The sequence below is a fragment of the Gymnodraco acuticeps genome, unplaced genomic scaffold, assembly GCF_902827175.1.
Source record: "Gymnodraco acuticeps unplaced genomic scaffold, fGymAcu1.1, whole genome shotgun sequence".
NCBI classification, from domain to species: domain Eukaryota; kingdom Metazoa; phylum Chordata; class Actinopteri; order Perciformes; family Bathydraconidae; genus Gymnodraco; species Gymnodraco acuticeps.
Genome location: NW_022990259.1, coordinates 288,247 through 309,986, shown reverse-complemented (window position 1 = coordinate 309,986; position 21,740 = coordinate 288,247). Strand labels below are relative to the sequence as shown.

General features: G+C 43.5%; 1 protein-coding gene across 1 annotated transcript; it reads left to right on the top strand.

Moving 5' to 3' along the window:
• Window positions 1–14,164: 14,164 nt before the first annotated feature.
• LOC117549094 lies at window positions 14,165–15,457 on the top strand. Its single transcript, XM_034220694.1, has 4 exons — window positions 14,165–14,199; window positions 14,281–14,455; window positions 14,550–15,015; window positions 15,139–15,457. Exons 1-4 carry the CDS (start codon window positions 14,169–14,171, stop codon window positions 15,379–15,381), a joined length of 915 nt encoding a protein of 304 aa, XP_034076585.1. The 5' UTR covers window positions 14,165–14,168; the 3' UTR covers window positions 15,382–15,457.
• Window positions 15,458–21,740: the final 6,283 nt, after the last annotated feature.

Below are 21,740 nucleotides of genomic sequence, written 5' to 3'. Positions count from 1 at the left end.
TAAACAAAAACATTTTAACATGTATCACAATGTGGTTGTGTTAACTGTGATGGTTTATTCTCGTGAAGCGAAGCGAAGAGAAGCTTAAAAAGAAGACTAAATTGAGTCTCTGAGATGTTTTCAAATTGGTACTTTAATTAATAAAAAAGGCGCGGTAAAGTCACAAACAGGATTATTTTCCAACAGAAATACAGCTGTGCATCTGGCCCTTGTTAGCAGAGAAAATGAGGCTGAAACCGCTCAGGTGCTGCTGTTATATAGCTTCTGCAGGCTCCTCCCTGCGGGCCGGCCCTCCACATCTTAATGTCCGTTGTTACGTTTAAACAGAGGATTCAGGCATTGTACATTCAATATATACTTAACACTCCTCTTCTCCTCATATTGTCTTTCATCACTTTTCCTTTAACACATTCTAAACGTTGTAGTTAATATTCTAAAAAATACAGAAAATACTTCACGGCTGGTTTGGTTTCTGGTCATTCCGGATGTTGTCACATTTTACCCACGTCTGTAAACAATAACTTTATTCAAATAAACAGTGACGTGCGGTGAGGTTCATGGCTGGTGAGGCACTGACTCTTTCAGAGTCAGATTTACAAATATTATATTCTGACCTTAATCGAAATATTCTGTTATTTTCAAAAGCTTTTTTGGTCTGATGTTTCGATTCATTTTAAACAGACCGTTCAACAAAAGGATACCCACAATCTAAATATTGGATTGTTCTTTCTTAGTAAGAACCAATTTTCATTACCAATGTGGTCTTACCTTGACTTGAAGATGAAGTCCATGCTATCCTTCTGGACAACAATCTCTATTACTTTTTTGTAAAAGTCCTCCGTATCTTCCTCTAGTTTCAAAAGTCTAGTTTGTTGTTCGCGTCTATACCGTCTCTGCGTAGAATAACAGTAGCAACAAGGACCTGTGGGCTCATGTGCGCCCCCTTCAGTGCGGCAGAGGTTATGGCTGCCTCCCCTGGTGCTTTTTTCATTGCCGTTGTACGGCGAGCCTAAATATCATATATACGTGAAATAAGTTATTTAGAGACTATGGATGGTGAGGATAAATGTAATAAAGGGATCTACAAACATTACATTGGTGACCTACAGTGAGATGGTGCAGGCATGCGCTTAGGGCCCGCTTTCCAGCCAGTTTCTGTGGGGTGACGCATTTTGAGGTGAGGCAGAGCTCATCTGTGCCTCACCTCACCCCACAGTAACTGGCTTGAGCGCGCTCACAAAATAAGTGCCCGCGCTAAATTAGTGCCCGCGCTCCAGCCAGTTACTGTGGGCTTACGTGAGGCAGAGCTCCCCCGGGAAGATTTTTTTTAAATATTGAAGTTAAAAGCATCAATGCACTTTGAGAGCAACATTAGGAGCTCTATGGATACATCTCTCAACACCCAGATGAAACACAACTGTAAACAGATGTTCTTTTTCTTTATGGATATTTTACAAATCACTCCCCTTTCAAACTGTATTCTTGTTTTACTGCCATATAGTATTTCATACCTGTTTTTCCTTTATTCTAATTTTTTTTATAACTATAGTGATCATATGAAGGTGTGCCACGGAAATAATCTTTTGAATAATTTGTGACCAAACCGTTTGAGACCCACTGAGATAACTCTCAGGTGGGTCCTCTCTCTCACACACACTAAATGCGCTATAATCCGCACCACACACACACACACAACCACCACACACACACACACACACACACACACACACACACACACACACACACACACAACACACACACACACACACACACACACACACAACACACACACTACACACACACCACAGACACACCACACACAGAGACACACCACACAACACACACACACACACCACAGGACACACCACACACAGAGACACACACACACACACACACACACACACCACAAACACACACTACAGACCCACCACACACACACAGACACCAACACACACACACACCCACAGACACACCACACACACAGTAACCCACACACACAACACACACACACACACACCACACAACACACACCACACACACACCACACACACTCACACACACCACAAACACAACACACAGAGACACACACAATTGTGTTTCTGCTTTTGAAAGTTCAAGGCATATGTTCATGTGTATAACAAAGATCTACTGTAACACTTTATGTGCTTGAGCAATATTATGTAAGTGTTTGGAAAGACATAAAAAAACACCATACTTCATAGTAAAGTTGCATTTTATAAAATGTTCATATAATAGTCATTGTTGTAACTTTTCAGCCCACATGTTAACTTCTTGAGTCACTCGTGTTTCTCACTGTCAAATTCAGCAGCTGTGGGTTTTTTACGCAAAGCGCTTTACAATTCTAATATGTGCACCTACCACCAATGGGCGGTTGGAGTTAAGTGTTTTTTTGTTGTTGAATTGTTGTGGCAATTCAGATGGCTGTTTGCTAAATGCAATGGTAGAAGTTTACACTACTGCACTTTGTCTGAAATGAACATTTTAAATAAAGTGAGGGGAATACAAATTACTGAGTTGTAGTCATTTGAATAACTTGCGTACCTGCGTACATTTAGAGTGAAGGGACGAGACAATCCTTGGTTTTCTGCTGAACTGTCTAGTCTCCTACATGAGAGAAACAAGGCCTGGGCAAAGGCTAGGAGATTCAGGCTCAGAGGTAGAATGGCTACGCTTTAGGCAGCTAAGAAATAGCTTCACATCGCAAATTAAAAGTGCTAAGTCTAAGTATTATTTGTCAGTTACCAAAAATAACCTGAATAATCCTGGAAAATGTTGGGAAAGCCATTAAATCGATCTCCACCGGTGATATCCGTAATGAGCTACCTCCGTGCATTACCACAGCATCTGGCTCTATATCGGACAGGCTCACTATGCTAAAATTGCTTTAATGAGCATTTTGTGTCCTGTGGCTCTCTGTTTGATTCTCTCACTAACTCTGCTTCTGTGAACACCACAGTCTGTGACTCTGAAAAACGTGTTTTGGAAAACCCTTTTAGTTTGACCCCTTTTACTGTTGATGTTGTTTGTGAAGCTTTAACCAAGTTAGATCCTAAGAAAACCGGCCGGCCCGGACAACGTAGAGCCTTTCTTTTTAAAGATAGCTGCAGATGTTATTGCTTATTAAATCTAACACATTAATTTCTTTGAGTGTGGGTACATTATTGTTATTATTCTTTATTTCCTTATCTATTAATTTTAATTTTCTTTTAATATTATCTTCTACATTACTTTATTTTTACTTTACTAGCTAGGACCGGGAGGGAGGGGGGGGAAAGGGACAAATATTGACTGTATAAATGTAAACTCATTGTGCCTGACTCAATACAAAAAAAATGGTTGTTTGGTAATGTATTAGCGACCCCCCACAGATGTATGATGTCGCTGCATCCGGTGGGAGCTCAGACCCCTCCTTGTGGGAGCTCAGCTCCCATTGCCTCCACAGCCACACTTAACTCGAGCCCTGTGCCTGGAGTCTGAAGTCAGGAAAGCCCAAGCGAATAAGGAGTGTGTTGTAGCTGTATTCTTTGATGTGAAAAAGCTTACGATATGATGTGGAAGGAAGGATTATTAATAAAACTGGACATTATGGGTCTGGGAGGTAATGTATATAATTGGATTATGGATTTTTTTTGTTTGGCCGTGCCATCAGAGTCCGAGTTGGCAATTCATATTCTCGAAGGCATGAAGTTGAAAATGGAACCCCGCAGGGAGTGGAATTAGTCCTCTTTTGTTTTCTATCATGATAAATGATATATACACACAAGTAGGATCTGATATTGGTAAGTCACTTTTGCAGATGATGGAGCTATTTGGAAAAGGGGCAGACATTTAAATTATATTGTAGCTAAGATTCAGGAAGCCATTACGGAAATTGAAAGCTGGTCTCTGACATGGGGGTTTAGATTGTGGAAAAAACTGAAACTTTATTTTTTACGAGGAAAAGGTTAGGTGAGGAGGTTAAAACTGTATGGACAAGATCTAAAGAAAGTGAAGACTTTTACATTTCTGGGAATATGGTTGGACGAGAGAGTCACATGGAGTACTCACATGATAAAGTAGTAGATAAATGTAAAAGGGTTTTAAATGTTATGAGGTGCTTGGCAGGCACATACGTGGGGGCTGATAAAGCTGCTTTGAGGAATGTATACACAGCCTTAATAAGATCAGTCATAGAATACGGACTAATAGTGTATGGTTCAGCTGCATACTCTTCTCTTCACAAATTAGATAGAGTCAGGCACAAAGCACTAAGGATATGCTGTGGGGCAGTCAGATCTACACCAGTGTCGGCACTTCAGGTAGAGTCGGAGAAATACCAATGTCTTTGAGGAGAAAACAGTTAATTGTTCAATTACTGGGCAAATCTTCAGGGCCATAAAGATACTCACCTACAAACAACTGTACAAACAAGTTGGGAAAGTACAACATAAAAAAAGAGAGTTTTTGTGTTTGTGTTTCGGAAATATGTCAGGGAATTCAAAGTTAAGAATGGAATATTAGTCCGACTGTTATCAGCTGTTCCACCATGGTTTCTACTTCAACCTGTAGTAGATGTATCACTATTGAAACGGTTTACATTCAATGAAAACAAAATCAATGTACAGGGTTATGTGAATACTGTTCTTCATGAACAATATGGGCACTTTATAAAAATATTTACTGATGGATCCAAAAATCCAGGAAAATTGGTCTAACTAGTTGTGCATTTATGTTCCTGAATTAAAAGTCAAAGTGGGAAAGCGTACGAGTGATCACATTGCAGTATTACTACAGTAGAGATGATGGCTATAGCACTTCAGTGGGTAGAGGAAATACAGCCAATGCGAGTGGTCATTTGCTCTGACTCCAGTGCAGCTCTGGAGAGTATTAATAGCTTCTCTCAGAATGTCATCAGGATATTTTACATGACATTTTACACATCATGTTTAGTTTAGTTCATCTGGAATTGTTGATCAATTTGTGTGGGTTCCAGCGCATGTGGGGTATTAGAGGGAATGAGGTAGTGTATCAACTGGCAACATGTGGTTTGAAAGCAACCCAGATTGATATGATGGTACCTATCAGTAGATCAGAAGTCAAATCTGTTACAAAAGTGGTTATCAAGCAACAATGGCAAAAACTATGGGACAGTAACACCAAAGGAAGACATTTATACCAGATACAAAGGGAAGTAGGGAACAGGAAGCACTTGGGGGAGTAGTAGAAGAGAACAGAGCATTAACAGCAGGATACAATTGGGACACTGGATTAAACTCATCACTTGCATCTGATTGGAAAACATCTAAATGGCAATTGTGATGGTTGCCAACAACCAGAGACAATACATCATGTATGTTTTAGCTGCACGGATTATAACCAGACAAACGATTCATTCTGAAAACTGCACTGGAACAACTCAACGTCAAACACATGGATTTCAAGACAATATACGAAAGTAAATCAAGAAATGAAGCAAACAAGCTGATCTTCAAATTACTCAAAAGCACTGGTCTGAGGACAAGGATTTAATATGAACATTTAATAACTCAACAGTAGGTGGCGATATATGCTCCAAGTGGAAGCGATTCGCCATTAAAGAAAAGAAAGAAGAACTCGAGCCCTGCATGCGGCGTCTCGTCGCTACGGTTCTCTCTTGTGTTCCTGAGAAAGTGTGTGTGAGCTCCAGCTCTACTGATCCATCATCCGTGTGTCTGGATAAACCTCTGAATGGACTCTGTGCTCTTTTTTCTGGAGCGTTTACCTCGGACTATAGGAGCTAGCTTAGCATGCTAGCTGGAAACACGTTAGCAACACTAGTCAGATTGAGAGTTTGACGGAGAGAGAAACGGTGTGTTAACGGAGTCTGCAGGGAAAGGTGATCTAGGAAACATGAGTAAAGTCCAAATGCTGCTGTCGTTGAAGAAGCAGCGACTCACTGCTGCTGCTGAAGAGATATTTGCTCTGTTTGAACAAACCAATAGCAGAGCTCGAGGAGGAGCTGTTTCTTTCCAAAGAGGAGAACAAGAGACTCCAGAAACTACTGGACGCTGTTTTACAGCCTCAGCTTCGGATACACAGAGCAGGTATGTTCCCTTTACTCTCCATTAACACTTTAAACTCTTCAGTAACACTTTATTATCACATTAATAACACTTTAGACCAGGGGCGCTGGAAGGGGGGTGCTGAGGGCGCTGCAGCACCCCTAGCGTCAGGCAGGCGGAGCTCCTCTGCCTGCAAATTAAAATGTTTGATATATATTTTTTGATTACATTTCATTGTGCCTGAGAATATATTTTATATTATTATTCAAATGATAATTTTAAACTATATAATACATTATTTAGCTTCAGGGAAGAACACAAATATATATGTCTTTTTAGTTCGTTTTTAGTCGGATACTTTTAACGTGACGCACAACACAAGTGACGAGTAACTGACATGGCACAAAAAAGTATCTCGGAATTCTTTCTCACTAAAAACGCTAAATCTGCTAAAAAGATTGAATTAGAAGATGCAGGGGCAGGGCATTATTACGCAGAATCTGTGTAATATGTAGCCAGGAATTAGCAATGCCTTGATAGCCTACTTCAATGAATGTAATTTCCACATTGTTGGTAAATCATATTTTACATCTTAAAGGTGGGGTAGGTAATTCACTTCAGATACACTTTTATTCCATGGAATGCTCTTAACATCCCGATGGCAATGAATACATTAAATGCTTTGACAATAAATACTAGGGATGCACGATATTGTTTTTTTGAAACTGATACCGATAACTTCCTGCTTCTCAAGACCGATAACTAATAATAATATATATATATATTAAATGTACCTGTAGTTTTTGCACACCTGGTGGTAACAAAAAGAGTAGTAGTGAGCAAATGACATGAGCATTACTACTATGAACAAAACAAAGCCAAGAACAGTTTTGACTCTTCAAAGTGATCATATTTATTTTCCCAAATAAAGTGCCTTTTTCAAAAGCCTCGTCGATAGGTAAAAGCCCCGGTGCCTTTGCAGCTGGCTTTGGATTCACCGCTAGTTTAGCAGCGCAGGCATCTTCGTACGCTTTTAACACACCATCGTAGCGATGGCGATGTTTCAGGTGACTAATCAGGTTAGAAGTATTATAGCTCGTTGCCTTTTTCCCTCCTCGTGGAACTTCTGCATTTGTTAATACAAATAGCAAGCGAACTATCTAACTCTGAAACTTTGAAATAGTCCCATACTACCGGCGACATGTTTACTGTCCTGGCTTCACGGCCGCACACCATTTACGCCACAGCCAGGCATGAGTTAGGGAGCGCTGGATTTGTGAAAAACTCTCTTCCTAAACCACTAATACCACAGTACTGGCAAAACGGGAGGAGCCGAGTGGAAAAACAAGCGCCCCTCATCCCAATCCACCCACACCGCAGTATTTTTTCTTTTTTTTACCCAAAAATATATTGTATATTATCGGGGCTATTAATACTTTTATCGGGTTTATCGGGATGACGTCATAATTCCTATTATCGGACCGATAATTATCAGGGCCGATAATTATCGTGCACCACTAATAAATACTAGGGCTGTCAGTCGATTAAAATAGTTAATCGCGATTAATCTTAAATTAATCGCACATTTTTGTATCTGTTCTAAATGTACCTTAGAGGAATATTTCTCAAGTTTTTAATACTCTTATCAACATATGAGTGGACAAAATATGCTTTATGCTAATGTTTATTATCATTTGAACAATGACAAATATTCTAATGAATATTAAAACACAACAACCTCTGAACATTACAATATTCGCCTCAATTCAACCTGGAACCTCTCATGCAATAATACAATACTGTGTGTGTGTTGTGTGTGTTGTGTGTGTGTGTGTGTGTGTGTGTGTGTGTGTGTGTGTGTGTGTGTTGTGTGTGTGGTGTGTGTGTGTTGTGGTGTGTTGTGTGTGTGGTGTGTGTGTGGTGTGTGTTGTGTGGTGTGTGTGTGTGTGTGGTGTGTGTGTGTGTGTGTGTGTGTGTGTGTGTGTGTGGTGTGTGTGTGTGTGTGTGTGTGTGGTGTGTGTGTGTGTGTCGTTCGTCCCCTGTCCCACTGTCTGGCTTCCTGCATAAAGTCCAGTGCTCGGCGCAGTTGTGGCGAAATGTCGCTCCTCTGTTTTCATTTAAACAGCTCCATATCCATTAGCGCAGCTAGCTAGCACCAGATGCTAACAACAACAATGCATGTAAGGTCTCTCTCCTCGCTCGCTCGGGCCACACATACACACACCCTCCCGGTCCTCCCAACAGCCAGTCGGTGCCTGCCGGTGAGCGTGGAAGTGTGGTCTGCCACAAGCGGGCAGCATCAGCTTGTAGATGGTATTTTAAACTCGATGCACTCTAAAACTACGGGTCGGCCGAGGACAAAAAATACACATGCGTTAATCGCGTTAAAATAATTAGTGGCATTAATATTTTTTATGCACAATATTTTACAAAAATGTCATCTGTGGAAGCCGTAGTACCTACTGTAAAAAGCACGACCAATCATCTGAGCCGGCCCGGCTAAAATAACTGGATGGCCTACCTGCCTGTCAGCCTTCCATCTGTGCACAACTTATCTCGTGCCCTCATTGGTCACGTGTGTGTTGGAGGAGGGGCTCTGTAAAGAATTCTGAAGGAACGGGCAGATTTTTTCCGGTTGTGTATTTTCAAGTTCTAGCGCACTCGAGCTGGTTTCTCCATTCGTACCCACCCTACCTTTAATAGAGTGTGTGGACTCGCGCTTTGTGCATGCTCTATGCAGCAAATTTGACCCGCCATCGGAGGGCCTCCTCCCCGGGTCCACGTGCCGGTGCTTGGCGGTCGGAAGAATAATATTTTACAGGACATGACGGAGCTCAGGAGTCTGCACTTTGAAGCTCCTAGAGCGGACAAAGATATGTGTATTTGCCTGAATGATGGAAATAAACAAAAAATGCTATTTTACAGGACATGACGGATATAGGTGTATTTTCACAGCTTTTTGGAAATACACCAAATGTGATATTGCAGGGCAACACGGAGCTCATTTTACCCATGTGATGTTGTGCAGTACATTACTGGAGCTCACTTAACGACATGGCGTACCAGGGGCACTCTAGGGGCACTAAGGTCTTACCCGGATGTCCTTATGTGTTTAGTCCAAGCGGCAAACTGTGGGGTAGAGCCGGGAAGCCAATACGGAAGTGCCACACACTGCAGTTCATATATTGGCCGATAGGCGATGGCTGCAGAAAGGAGCAATTTCCATAGACCCCCCATGTTAAAAGGCCCGATTTTCCAGCAGAAAAAAAACATGTTTCTACCCCTGGCTCCATACATTTTATTATCGATATAGTTAGATTCCACCTTCATGATTATGGATCTGTGAGTGAATTGTTTTCTAACGCGACCCTTTATATTTATATTAAGTCTTAAAGTTGTGCATACATTAGGGCGTGGTCACTTTGATTGCCAGATACGTGCCTCACTGTCAGCTAACAGCAACTTGTCCAATCTGCTAGGCTACAACCATAGAGGCTACAACGTTAGTTAGTTTGTAGTTACTGTAATTGATCCTTTAGCTGTGTTTGTGGTGATCGTGCCTGTTAGGGAATATTGTTACAAATACCAGATAATTAAAATGTTGTGCTGTGCGCTTGAATGTACTAACAGATCTTCCAAGAAGTCTACTTTCAGCTTTTTCGGTGAGTAAAATGATAATATTATACATGTTAACCCTGTTAGCAGGTGTTTGTGTGCTTGTTAGCTTAGCCTGTTATGTAGCTTATTAGCCAGCTAAGGACGTAACCCTTTATACATATATACAGTTTAGTTTATGATTCAGCCCTTGGGTAAGACTTTTATACTATATGGGCTATGACGCCCATAATGCTAAACGGGAGCAAATGTTAAAAGGGGATGGGCCGCCGGAGTCCACGCCGCCGAAGCTAACGGGGCTGCAGGGTGCTAGCTCGCTAGCGCGTCCCGGCGGCCGTAGCTAGCACCCTGGGGCTCCGTTAGCTTTGGCCAGCGGCGGAGTCCGGCGTTATAACTGGAGATTAAGGAATGCATCGTAAGGCGGACTTGGTTCGCCTGCAGCCCGCTGTAGTATTAGCTAAATAAATGATGTTGAGCAAGGCTTATTAAGCTGAACACCGCCACAATTATTCTGCTATGTATCGGTACTTATTTTATTACGTGTGAATGACAAGCATTAAGAATAATACCAAATAGCTAATTATCTTGCAGATTGTCTCGTTTGATTATGAATGTAACGTTTATATAGTGGAACTACACTGTTTTATCAAAACCAAAGTGCCACGCAGTGACTTGGTATGCATGTATTTCAGCAGGAAATGTGCAACCTAGATGACATTTACCAACACAGACTATATAGTAAAAGTTGTTCATGCGTTACTAAGTGAATATGGCATTAACCCTCCTGTTGTCTTCGGGTCAAATCTGACCGATTTACTACTTTCATCAATCATGTTTTACATTCGATTGATACCGAGAGCATGTTAGCTTAGCTTCTTAGCCTGAGCTAGGACTCAAACGTCACGCTCGTTGGCAGCAGGTCCCGCCCTGTCCCGCCTCGGCTCCGCCTCAGCTCCGCCTCCGCCTCAGCTCCGTCTCTTTGCCCTTATTTGGAGAAGGCGGGAGAAGGCGGGAGTTAGACTCTGACGACACCGTCGAGCCGTTAGAGGCCGACTCCGCCTACTAAGGGCTTCACGGCAACTCTGCAGAATCCTATGGGTGACGTCACGGACCCTACGTCCATTTATATATACAGTCTATGGTTTAGTCAGAGTGAGAGTGCTTGAGTTTGGGTACACATCTTTGCCAGGCGCACCCACCCGTGGAAAGACGAAATATGACAAAACAGTTAAAGTGTGAACCTCCAGCACAGGGGGGGGTGCCATGAAGAAGGCCGAATATGGATGCTGATGGGCGGACGGTAGATCACCACAAAGGGTTTCCAGGGGCATGATGTTCTGTAGGGTGTGAACATCTGGGTTTAGTCCATGGGGGAGTGCTTAAGTCCGGGGGCCCGGGGTCTCACGGTGTGCGATGTTATGGAAGTGCGCATGTTAGGGAGACATTCTGGAGCTGCTTAGTCCGTCCTTTGGGGGCTCTGTGAAGGGCCACGGAGAGGTGGTTTTCGCGGTCTGTCTCCTGGAAGTGTGACAAGAAACCTGTTTAGCCCACAATTCCTGGAGTTTCCAGGTCGAATTTGGGAGCTAATGGCGCATTTCCACTGCAACGGGGTAGCCCCGTTTAAGCGTCCTCGCTCAGGCCTCGGGCTGCCTCGCTGGCCGTCCGATGCCGTGGCGCATTTCCATTACAGTTTAGGACCTGGGGTAGCAACGCAGTGTAGGCGGGGCGATCGGCTTTGTTTTTGTTCACATTTCGAGTTGTTCCGTCGAGCTCCCGCTGGATTTGATCATCCCCCAATGAGATGTAAGGAACGTCGTCACCTCCTCGGTCGACCACGGTGTGCTTTTCTTATTAGACGTAGCCATTTGTGTAGCTCATCCGTTTACAAAATGCTGTTTATAAAAATGCTGCAAGCTTGCTTCTAAATATATATGCGACGCTAGGGATGAACTCGCAAGCGATCTTGTGACGATTCTCTCTGGCCAATCAGCAGTCGAGAGTGTTGACGTCACTAGTTCAGCCCTGGCCCTGGTCTGAGGGAACCACGATTTTATGGGGCCGGAAAAAGAGGGAAAAAGTACCCGCTAGCCGGTACTAGGCTATATGGGAAAGGCCACCAAAAAACTGGCCTGGCCGCTTGAGGACGCTTAAATGGGGCTACCCGCTGCAGTGGAAATGCGCCATAGTAGGCGGCCTGGCATGCGCCCCCACCAGTGGAAAGCAAAAAAAAGTAAAGAAAACAGTCAATTAATATCTTAAAATAATCAAAAATGAAGTTTTAAAAAGTAAAGAAAAAACGACTGAGTGCCAACGGAGGAGGGGCTCCAAAAAGCGCAAGTCTTCGGCGCTTCGGGCTGAAGCCCCGGACACTTTTGCACTCCCCCGTTGTTTACAACGGAGTGGTAAATCGAGACCTCCCCTCCTCCGTCAAAAAAATTAATTCATGTTTTTGAAGTTACCATCTGCACGAATCGGAAACCCGGTTTTTGAGAGCACTCAGAAAAAAACCGGCTGTTTCACATCATGGAGGAATGTGTCCCGCTCCATGATCACTTTGGCTCGGATACAATTGTTGCCTGGAGGACCCCCAATCATGGTTCTTACCAAACTTTAAGTTTTTGAACTGGACTCTGGAGGAATGCAAGGAGAGTTTGAGGGGACTCTACCTGCATTATGAGGCACTATTTTGGGATACAAGTTCTCCATTTTCACCCCTTTTCTCTGGTTCTCCCAAAAGTTAACATGCTTTTTCTGCCTCTGGAGGAATGCAAGAAGAGTTGTCAGGGGACTCTACCTGCATTATGATACACCATTTTGGGATACAATTTCTCCATTTTCACCCCTTTTCTCTGGTTTCTCCCAAAAGTTAACTTGTACTTTTCCTGACTCTGGAGGAATGTAAGGAGAGTTGTCAGGGGACTTTACCCACATTATGATGCACTTTTTTCGGATACTTTTTTTTACTTTCATGCATCTTTCCATGGATGAATTATTTTATTTATTTAAATATTTTGGTCAATTTCACCCAGTTTTGGCCCCCGCCTTGCCTGGAGGATAGGACCGAGAGATGACAGGGATCTCTGCCCGCCTAACGAGTGCCTAAATGGGACACCTGTAAACTGGAGAGATTTGACATGGGGTCTCTCCAGTAGCTGAGTGCCATTTTCTTGAGTCTTTTCAGGTTTCCTTCTCTGTCACTGGTTCTATTAATTCCTTTTACCTGGTACACTTCCCTGTACCGAGTGTCCACAGATGGCCCGTTTATCCACACACATTGGCACAATGCTCCGGAGGAAACAGCCGAGAAATGACAGTGTTCTCTGCCCGATTAACGAGTGCCTAAATGGGAAACCTTTCGCACGATGATTGCTGTAAAACTGGAGAGATTTGACATGGGGTCTCTCCAGTTCGCTGAGTGCTATTTTCTTGAGTCTTTTCACGTTTCCTTCTTTGTCCCCCCCGGTTCTATGCATTCTACTGGGGACACTTCCCGGTACCGAAATGCTATGCCTCGTGCACGTGGTGTGACTCTGATCACCAGGTACTATGAATTGAGACCAGTGGTCCTTTGTTGGAATGAAGGTGGAGCCCCCCACCGACGCAATATACATCAACTATATCTATTCAATGGATTAAACAAAACAATATGTTTCATCCATACAGATAGAATGGCGAGCGAATGTCCGATCTGTAAGAGTTCCTACCGCGCCCTGAGCAAGCACCTGCAGAGGAATCATAATGTGCGTAATGCAGATGAAAGAAGAATTATTCTGTTGATGGCCAAAGGACGAACAAACATTAGGCTCCATCCCTGCATTATTGCAGGATGTGAGTACATCGGGACAAGGCTGGACCGCCACTTGGACAGAGACCACTTTGAGCTGTCCCGGGAGGAAATATATGTGGTTGTTAATAAAGTAAAAATAAAAGTGGCAAAACAGGAGCTTCGTGAACTCCGATTGACAAACCCCACAGTAGGAATGATTTCCTCTTAGGATGTGGACACTGTGGATGATGAGGTCCTGTCACAACCTCCACCCTTGTCCCCAGTGATTGAATGTGACAACCCATACTGTAAGGAATGGAGGATGGAGGCAAACACAATGAGGGCTCAGAGGGACACATATGCTGCTGAGGTGAAATCCCTGCGCTGCAAGCTGCAGCAGAGGATAAAACATAGCGACATAGGAGGGAACAGAGGGCCAAGGACATGCATGGGTCCGATGAAGAGGATGGGGAGGAACAAGAGCGGGTGTATCTAAAGAAACGACCCCGGACAGAGTCAAACGAAAAAGAGGCAGTCCAAGTCCAAAGGTCCCTCCTGCAGCAAGTCCCCCCATTCCCTCCCTGCAGCAATCCCCCATTCCCTCCTGCAGCAAGTCCCCATTGCCTCCTGCAGAAATACCTCTCAGCACAGACATCCAGCTCCTCAGAACCTGCATCCTGAGATACCGAGGCCTCGTCAACCTCCCCTCCCATAAATTCCCCCTGGTTCAGCGGCAGGGGAATATAATGCGGGACATAACATTCCCACGCATCATGGGTAAGTGTGTTGAATATGTCACAAATGCAGTTTCTGTAACACGCATGTGTTGTCATTAAAGTACTGTGTTATGTTTCACAGAGGAGTATCTGCAAGGCTACCGGGAGCATTATGAGTGCATCGACCCTACAGTCAGGCTCCAAGAAAACGCAGTCTCCAAGATAAGCCGAGTGAAATCGTTCCTAACCTTCATGGCACACGGTTTCAAGCGCCTGTCTGACTGGCTCTTTATGAGAGATTTGAAGAGGATACGTGGGTGAGTAACATCAATTACTGTCCATGATGTCAGCATCATTGTGTGTGTTCTCCACATTGACGCAATGTACTGATGCGTTTCCCTTTGCCAACAGCTGGTCCCGGAGCCTGATAACGTCGAGCCTACAGGTCACGACCTCTGACTTCTATATCAAAAATATAGCACACTTTGTCAAATACATGTCAGCCACACCATGCAAGGGTAGCAGGCTCAACCAAAATGACATGACCTTAATAACACGGGAACTTGGTGCCATCCTGAAGTCCCTGAGGAAGAAGGTGGTTATCCACCAGATGCAGGTGAAGCGGGACAAGATGGAAGGTCTGCCGAGCCATAAAGACATCATCGCATGTTTGACTGCGGCCAATACTCTCATCCCTCAGCTCCTGGACGTGATGGCCAGCAATCCGACTACCGCAACCCGGCTGTTGCTCTATGGGTACCTGACCCTCCATTGGAGCTGCATCTATGGCCACCGTCCGGGGGTCTACTCGAACATGACCAACGCCGAGGTCCGAAAGGCGGAGACAACTGGCACTGCCTTTGGCTACCTCATCCACGTGAGTGCTATTTTTAAAAAAAGAAAAAAATAAATAAAAAAAAAAAGTGTTTATTCTGGCAGTGATAAACATGTTGTGCATGATTGATACTTGTATTGACGCTCTCTACCTCTGTCATAACAGGTAAGCAACCACAAGACGGCCAGCGCGTTCGGGGAAAGCGCAGCTATACCTCACCATAGAAGAGTTTGGATGGATGAAGAGGTGGCTGGATATAAAGGAGACGCTGACATGGGTGAAGAGAGGGTGCCAGACTCTGCACCAACTTCACCCGATACAGACATTGTTACCAATGCACAAGCCAGTGACCAACTTGCAAATATGCAATGCGTTGTTCAAATCAGTCCCCTTGTGCTGGATGAGTGAACAATGCTATACTGTTATAAAGTGACAATGTCAATGTATATATATATATTTCTGTGAATAAAGTTTGTTAAAATTAGTTTACTTTGTCCTCTTTTTAAAAACCCACCAACAACTGAACACACATTTAGTATATATTGCTGAATGTTATTTTAATATTAACACCACAGTTGAGTTGGTACCGATGATGGGAGTGGATATGATGAGTTGGTACCGGATGATGGGGAGTGGAACAGTGGCAATAGTGAGCAGCATGAGAGGGAGAGAAATGGGTGGCAGACATCTCTATGCTGAAAATCTAGGTGTTCCCCTTTTAATATCCCCAGGGGCATGAGGTTCTGGTGGTGTGCATGGAGGGGTTTAGTCCGAGTGAGGAGTGCTCAAGTGTTGGAGGATGTGTAAGGCAGAGGAGGGTAAAAAAAAGTTAAAGTGTGACCCTCCAGCAGGGCAGGTGGTGCTGTGAAGAGAGACGAATATTGATAATAGCGGGCGGGCGGTTGAGCACCGCACAATCCACACCCTTCATGTGTTACCAGGGCCATGAGAACATCCTCCACAGTGCACAAAGTGCTCGCACCTCCATGCACACCCGGGACATGGACATGGACAGGGACAGGGATCCAAACTTAAGCACAGATCCTCTGACAAAAAACCCAAAATGAATGACTTCCATACAAGCATGCCCCTGGTCACCTAGAAGTGTCTGAATGTCTGGTAGTCACGTGTCCTCTGTAGGAAGCTTAAGGGCGGACAATAAAGTACCGCAAACTCCACCCCCCCTTTAAAGTTCCCAGGGGCACGAGGTTCTTGAGGGTGAGATCATCTGGGTTTAGTCCGTGGGGAAGTGCTTAAGTCCGGGGACCCACGGTGCGCGAGGTTACGGAAGTACGCATGTCAGGGAGAGATGCTGGAGCTGCTTAGTCCGTCCTTTGGGGCTCTGTGAGCCGCCACAGAGAGGTGCTTTTCCCGGTGTATTTCATGGAAGTCTGACATAGCCTGTTTGCAGGGTTGGGAGTAGGGGTGTTGAAAATAATCGTTTCAACGATGCATTGCTATGCGGACGTGGACGATTCGGTCTCGATGCAGTGACGGAAGATAATCGATTATAGCGTAGTAACGTTGCTTCCTGATTTTCCGGCCGCGGCTTTACTATAAACATTTTTTTTCCTGTCACTTTAATATAAATCGGTTGGTGACGCAGAGATCAGGGAACAGCGGCACAGCAACACCAAACACGGAGCAGTCTGCTTTATCCACAAACACAACACCACCAGTCCAGAACCAACAGCAGAAGGACCAGCTCTGAATCACTCCGTGTCGCTGCGGCACAGGGATTTATGTTTTTCAAAAATAATCGCGTTACAATCATGTCAGGTTTTTGGTGGATTTAATTAAGTCTTGAATTGCAAGTATGAATGTCCTCTAGCAATTTTCAGACGATACGTGTGTAAAGTTTGTGAAGGCAGGAGGAAAAAGCTTCCGCGATCATCGTCTCCTCTGTTCCTCCAAACCCCGCCCCCTCCCTGAAAATAATGAGTGACAGGCTGATAGTGACCCGATAGAAACTTTATTATTCACTTAATCACTGAGATATGATGAAGCTAATTTAATCTCATACATTCATGGGATTTATGTAACAGTAAGACAGAGAATGTAAGTGTGCACCCACATGCAGTATTTTGTTTGTATATGCTATTGTAAATACTCCTGTTGTCTGCTGTGTTCAGACTCAAGTCCTGTGTGTGATGCCACATTCAGACATTCAGTGTCCTTTTTTAACAGAAGACCGTTGCTAGAAGCTGCAGCTAGACTGCAGAAGCATTATTTTTTTGTTTTTGAGGATGGAACATTTCACACACAGATATAGGGAGGCTAGACCTATACAATTAATTTATTTTGGTTTATAAATTAATGTCAAGACATTTATGTTATTGATTTCTGAAGCACTTGCGAAATAATAAAAAGAGAGGCTCATATGTATTTACTGCATGTATGCATTGATGAAAATAAGCCATGTGCAGTAATATAGAAAATTGAGGATGCAACGCATTGGTATGAATCGTGATGCATCGGGATATCGAATTGAATCGAATCGTTGACAGGATAATCGTAATCTAATCGAATCGTGAGACCAGTGAAGATGCACAGCCCTAGTAGGGAGGGTTACTTTGTAAATGTAATCAGTTACTGATTACTGAATACATGGCTCTGAAAGTAATCCCAATACAGTTACAGTTACGTGTCTTAAAAAGTAACGTAATCAGATTACTTTTAGATTACTTTTGGATTACTTTCTTTTTCCATAACAGATGGGTATGTTTTGGTGAACAGGAGACACAAAAAGCAAAGGAAACTGAACGTGTTTTTACTGTTTAATGGCTTATGTTAAACATAACATCTGAAACGATGTAACAACATAATAAACTTGTTGGGATGCAGTTTTGGATGTGAGGAGTGAGGGACATGGCTTGGAAACGGGCGTGTCGCCTTCTGTCCTGCCAGTGTTGGCAGGACATGAATTAAAATGTCGAACTCGAACTTCATTTTAAGGACATTTCGGCCAGGGGTGTAGAGCTATATTTGTTTAAGCACCGGATTGGCAAAACAGGAGAGTGTGTGCACCAGTCCTGCCTTGATCTATGAATTCATGTCCGTGACACTCACAGTATCTGCTGCCCGCAGCTGTTTTATAGAAGGAAAACCTCCTTCACTTCATGAAATCTATGCAGCACCAGGAGGCAGCGGGAGGGTTAACTCAGCCTCTACGAGCGTGCCGTGCCTTTCACGCACCGTCTTTACCTTCAGAATCATTAGAAAGGCTAAAGAGCGGTGTGGCTGATGTGTTTTAAAAACCACACACACCTCTACCACACACACACACAGACGCACGATTTAAACGCAGACTTTTGTTCCTCCATGTTTCGTTGTTATCGTTTCATTGAGGCGGACCCGCCCCTTTTTTTCAAAACGCTTCTTTTTTGGATCATCGCTGTGATGATTCGACTGTACCTTTAGTAATGAATATTAAATGTTGTGAGGAAATCTTTCCACCAATAATTCCAATAAGTAATCCAAAATGTATTCACTTCAGGTTTACGAAAGTAACTGTAATCAGGTTACTCGTTTTTCAAATGTAACGCGAGCTGAATACAGTTACTTGATTTTTGTATTCTGATTACGTAACGCCGTTACAATGTATTCCATTACAACCCAACCCTGCCTGTTTGTCCATGTCAGGGAGAGATGCTGGAGCTGCTTAGTCCGTCCTTTGGGGCTCTGTGAGCCGCCACAGAGAGGTGCTTTTCCCGGTGTATTTCATGGAAGTCTGACATAGCCTGTTTGTTCTGTGAAATAACCTGTTTGCCCATGTCAAATCTTGCTATTAATTGATAACTTTAATAGGAATCTCTGTTTGACATATGTTCAGAATGTGCTACATTCTGAATGACCCAGTGTACACATCGTACCTGCAAAACGATGATGCAAGGCTGGGTTACGATGTGTACACTGCATGGACACAATGTTGTGCATTAAAGTATGTATAATAGACATGTATTTAAATCACTTTTACCGCTATTTAAAACCATCTTTTCCTGGATTGTAAAGTGAGTTGCTGCAGCCTGTTTGCTGTGTACACTCTCTCCCAATTTCAAACACTTATTCCTGGGTTGAAAAGCCATGTGCTGCGTGCTGCTCTCTAAGTACAGTCTCCCTCTATTTACAATACTTGTCCCCCCCTTTCAAACACTTATTCCTGGGTTGAAAAGTCAGGTGCTGCACCACCTGTGCTCTGGGTCTGTATTCACAACACTTTTCCCGACATTTCAAACAGTTTTCCGCACGTTTTAAACACTTATTTGCAATGTCTATTTCATGGACACCACTCATATGCATTCATGTACGTGATATTGACATATTATTCTGTACACTTTATGGACAACGATGTCCACTCAGTGGACATTACGCCCCCTAGTGAAATTGTCCCCGAATTACGCGCAACTTTAACATTTGATATCTCTGCGGGGAAAGCTCGTCCGTCTCCGAATTTTTTCCACGTGGAAGGCCCCTGCACTGGCTATCCATGTAGCACCCCATCATATTTTAATTGCGCTCTGGGGCCGAACAGCATGTCTGTACACTTGGCGTTCCGCGACCTGTAGTAAATGTCCACAGGGTGTACACCCATGTTCCTAATATATGTAAGTTTACTGCTTGGCTCAGATCCACCAACGTCAGCAAGATCTCACCTCTATTAACTCCCCGAAGAACCAGGTTCAATTAACTGCTGTTTCAATTCAGACAACTATCTTAAATCTGTTGAAATGATCCCGAAGGATTTTGATATCAGTAAATGAGGTGTGGCCCTACCTAAGTGTGAGTGTGGCAGGTGCAATCTTACCTTTGAAGGCAGGAGAGGAGGGCGCAGATGTCTTTTAAGTTGTCCCGTCCAAAAGGTGGGATCAGTTTATTTGAAGAAAAATAGGTCCAAACTAATTACAGGGTTTTTACCTTCTCTCGTTACAACATTATAATCATAGTAAAACCTATCATGCTGTGATCATGTTCAAATATGAAACTTTTATTCACAGTTTTACATTTATTACCGAAATTGTACTTTCAGCTGCCCAATTCAGTTGTGATTTTTAAATCTCCCGATAGAATTTAGAGGCATTTCCTCATTAAAGACCAGTGATAATAAAAAGCACATTTTTTTCACCAAATCAATTCACATAAATTCCATACCTTTTTTCCGACACAGATGGCGGGTACTAACATTCACAAACACATACCTAACCGTAGTTATTCGGAGGAAGATCCTCGTAGGTGATGGTTACTATACTCACAAACAAATCTCAATTCATTCCACTCATTCAACAAAGTAATTCACTCAGCATTCAACAAGAAGAGAGATATTTACCAAGTTTGAGAGAACCTTACCGAGAGCAAAAACCCAGCTCTGAGGGACAGAGCTAACCAAGAGAGAGCATACCAGGGGAACCCCCCCCCCCCCCCCCCCCCTCTCTCTCTCGCTCTCTCCAAAAAAAAAGTTCCTCCCCATCCGCCAGTGTCTTTATGCTCAAAAACAGGATAGAAAAACCTAAGACAACTCCTCCACACCCATATTTGTGGAAACTGGGCATGGCCTCTGATGTACAGGACTGGACATGACCAGACATATTCTATGGCAGGGGTCGGCAACCCCTGGCACGCAGTTTTTTCGTGGCTGTGTCTTTAGTTGAAAGCCCAGTGGCGATCTGCTCATCTCTCATTGAAATAACATTCTACACAGGGGCGGACTGGCCATGTGTGTTCTGGAGAATCACAGAACGGACGATCGTCCTTATTATTATGCTGTTTAAACCAGTTATTTAAATGTGTTTGTTAAATTCGGCATCATGTAAATTAGGAATGCTCCGATCGATGCGTGCGCCGATCGATATCGACCGATACTCACTCTCTGCCGATCGATCGGTGCTCTCTAAAAATGCCGATCGCGAGAGCCGATCGCATGACGTAAAATACATGACAAGCTCTCCAAAATGGCTTCACCGGTCTGGTAGTATTTTAAAGTGTCCGAAAATGACAATAAAATAGCGGAATGCAACGTGTGTGAAGCAGAAATCCTGCAGCTCCGCCCGCTGTGACGGACCGGTGAGCGGAGCAAAACACACAAGAGTTAGACCTAACACACTTAGCTATTTGATCTACCTCTGGAACAAGCTACACTAGTTATACATATATTTATTCTTCACTGTTGGGTCACTCATTACTGGATCAGTGAGCTGCATGAGATACTGACAGGCTGTCAGGAGAGAGAGGGGGAGAGAGGAAAAGAGAGCGCTTCCGCTCATTTCTCCTGTGTTATTATCCAAAGTTAATGTAAACTTGAATAATGTACTTCATTTGAATGTAACAATTATGTTGGTTGTTGTTTGTGTAAGCGCCAGTGATGAATGAGCCCCATTAACTGAGTTTTTAAACATAACTTTAAATGGAAGATCCCGATAGCCCCCCCCACCCCCACTCGATCCGATCAGAGCATCCCCTGCTCCCCCCCCCCTTGATAATTCACGATCATCAGCACGTTGATAAAAAAAAAAAAATTTTTTATGGCACTTCATATCAAAAAGGTTGCCGACCCCTGTTCTATGGCTATGACATAACCAACTTTTTGGGGCCTCTGTCTTTTTCTCCTTAAGTCAGGAGCCCCCCTCCCTGTGTACTGCTGTGAGGGAAGAGGGAAGAAACTGTCTCTCGCTTATAAGTGAAACCATTATAGGCCTTACACACTCAACTTAACAAACCACTTGTGTTTTGTTTATACTGTAAATATAGAAAATCCATAAAATATGAAGCATTTT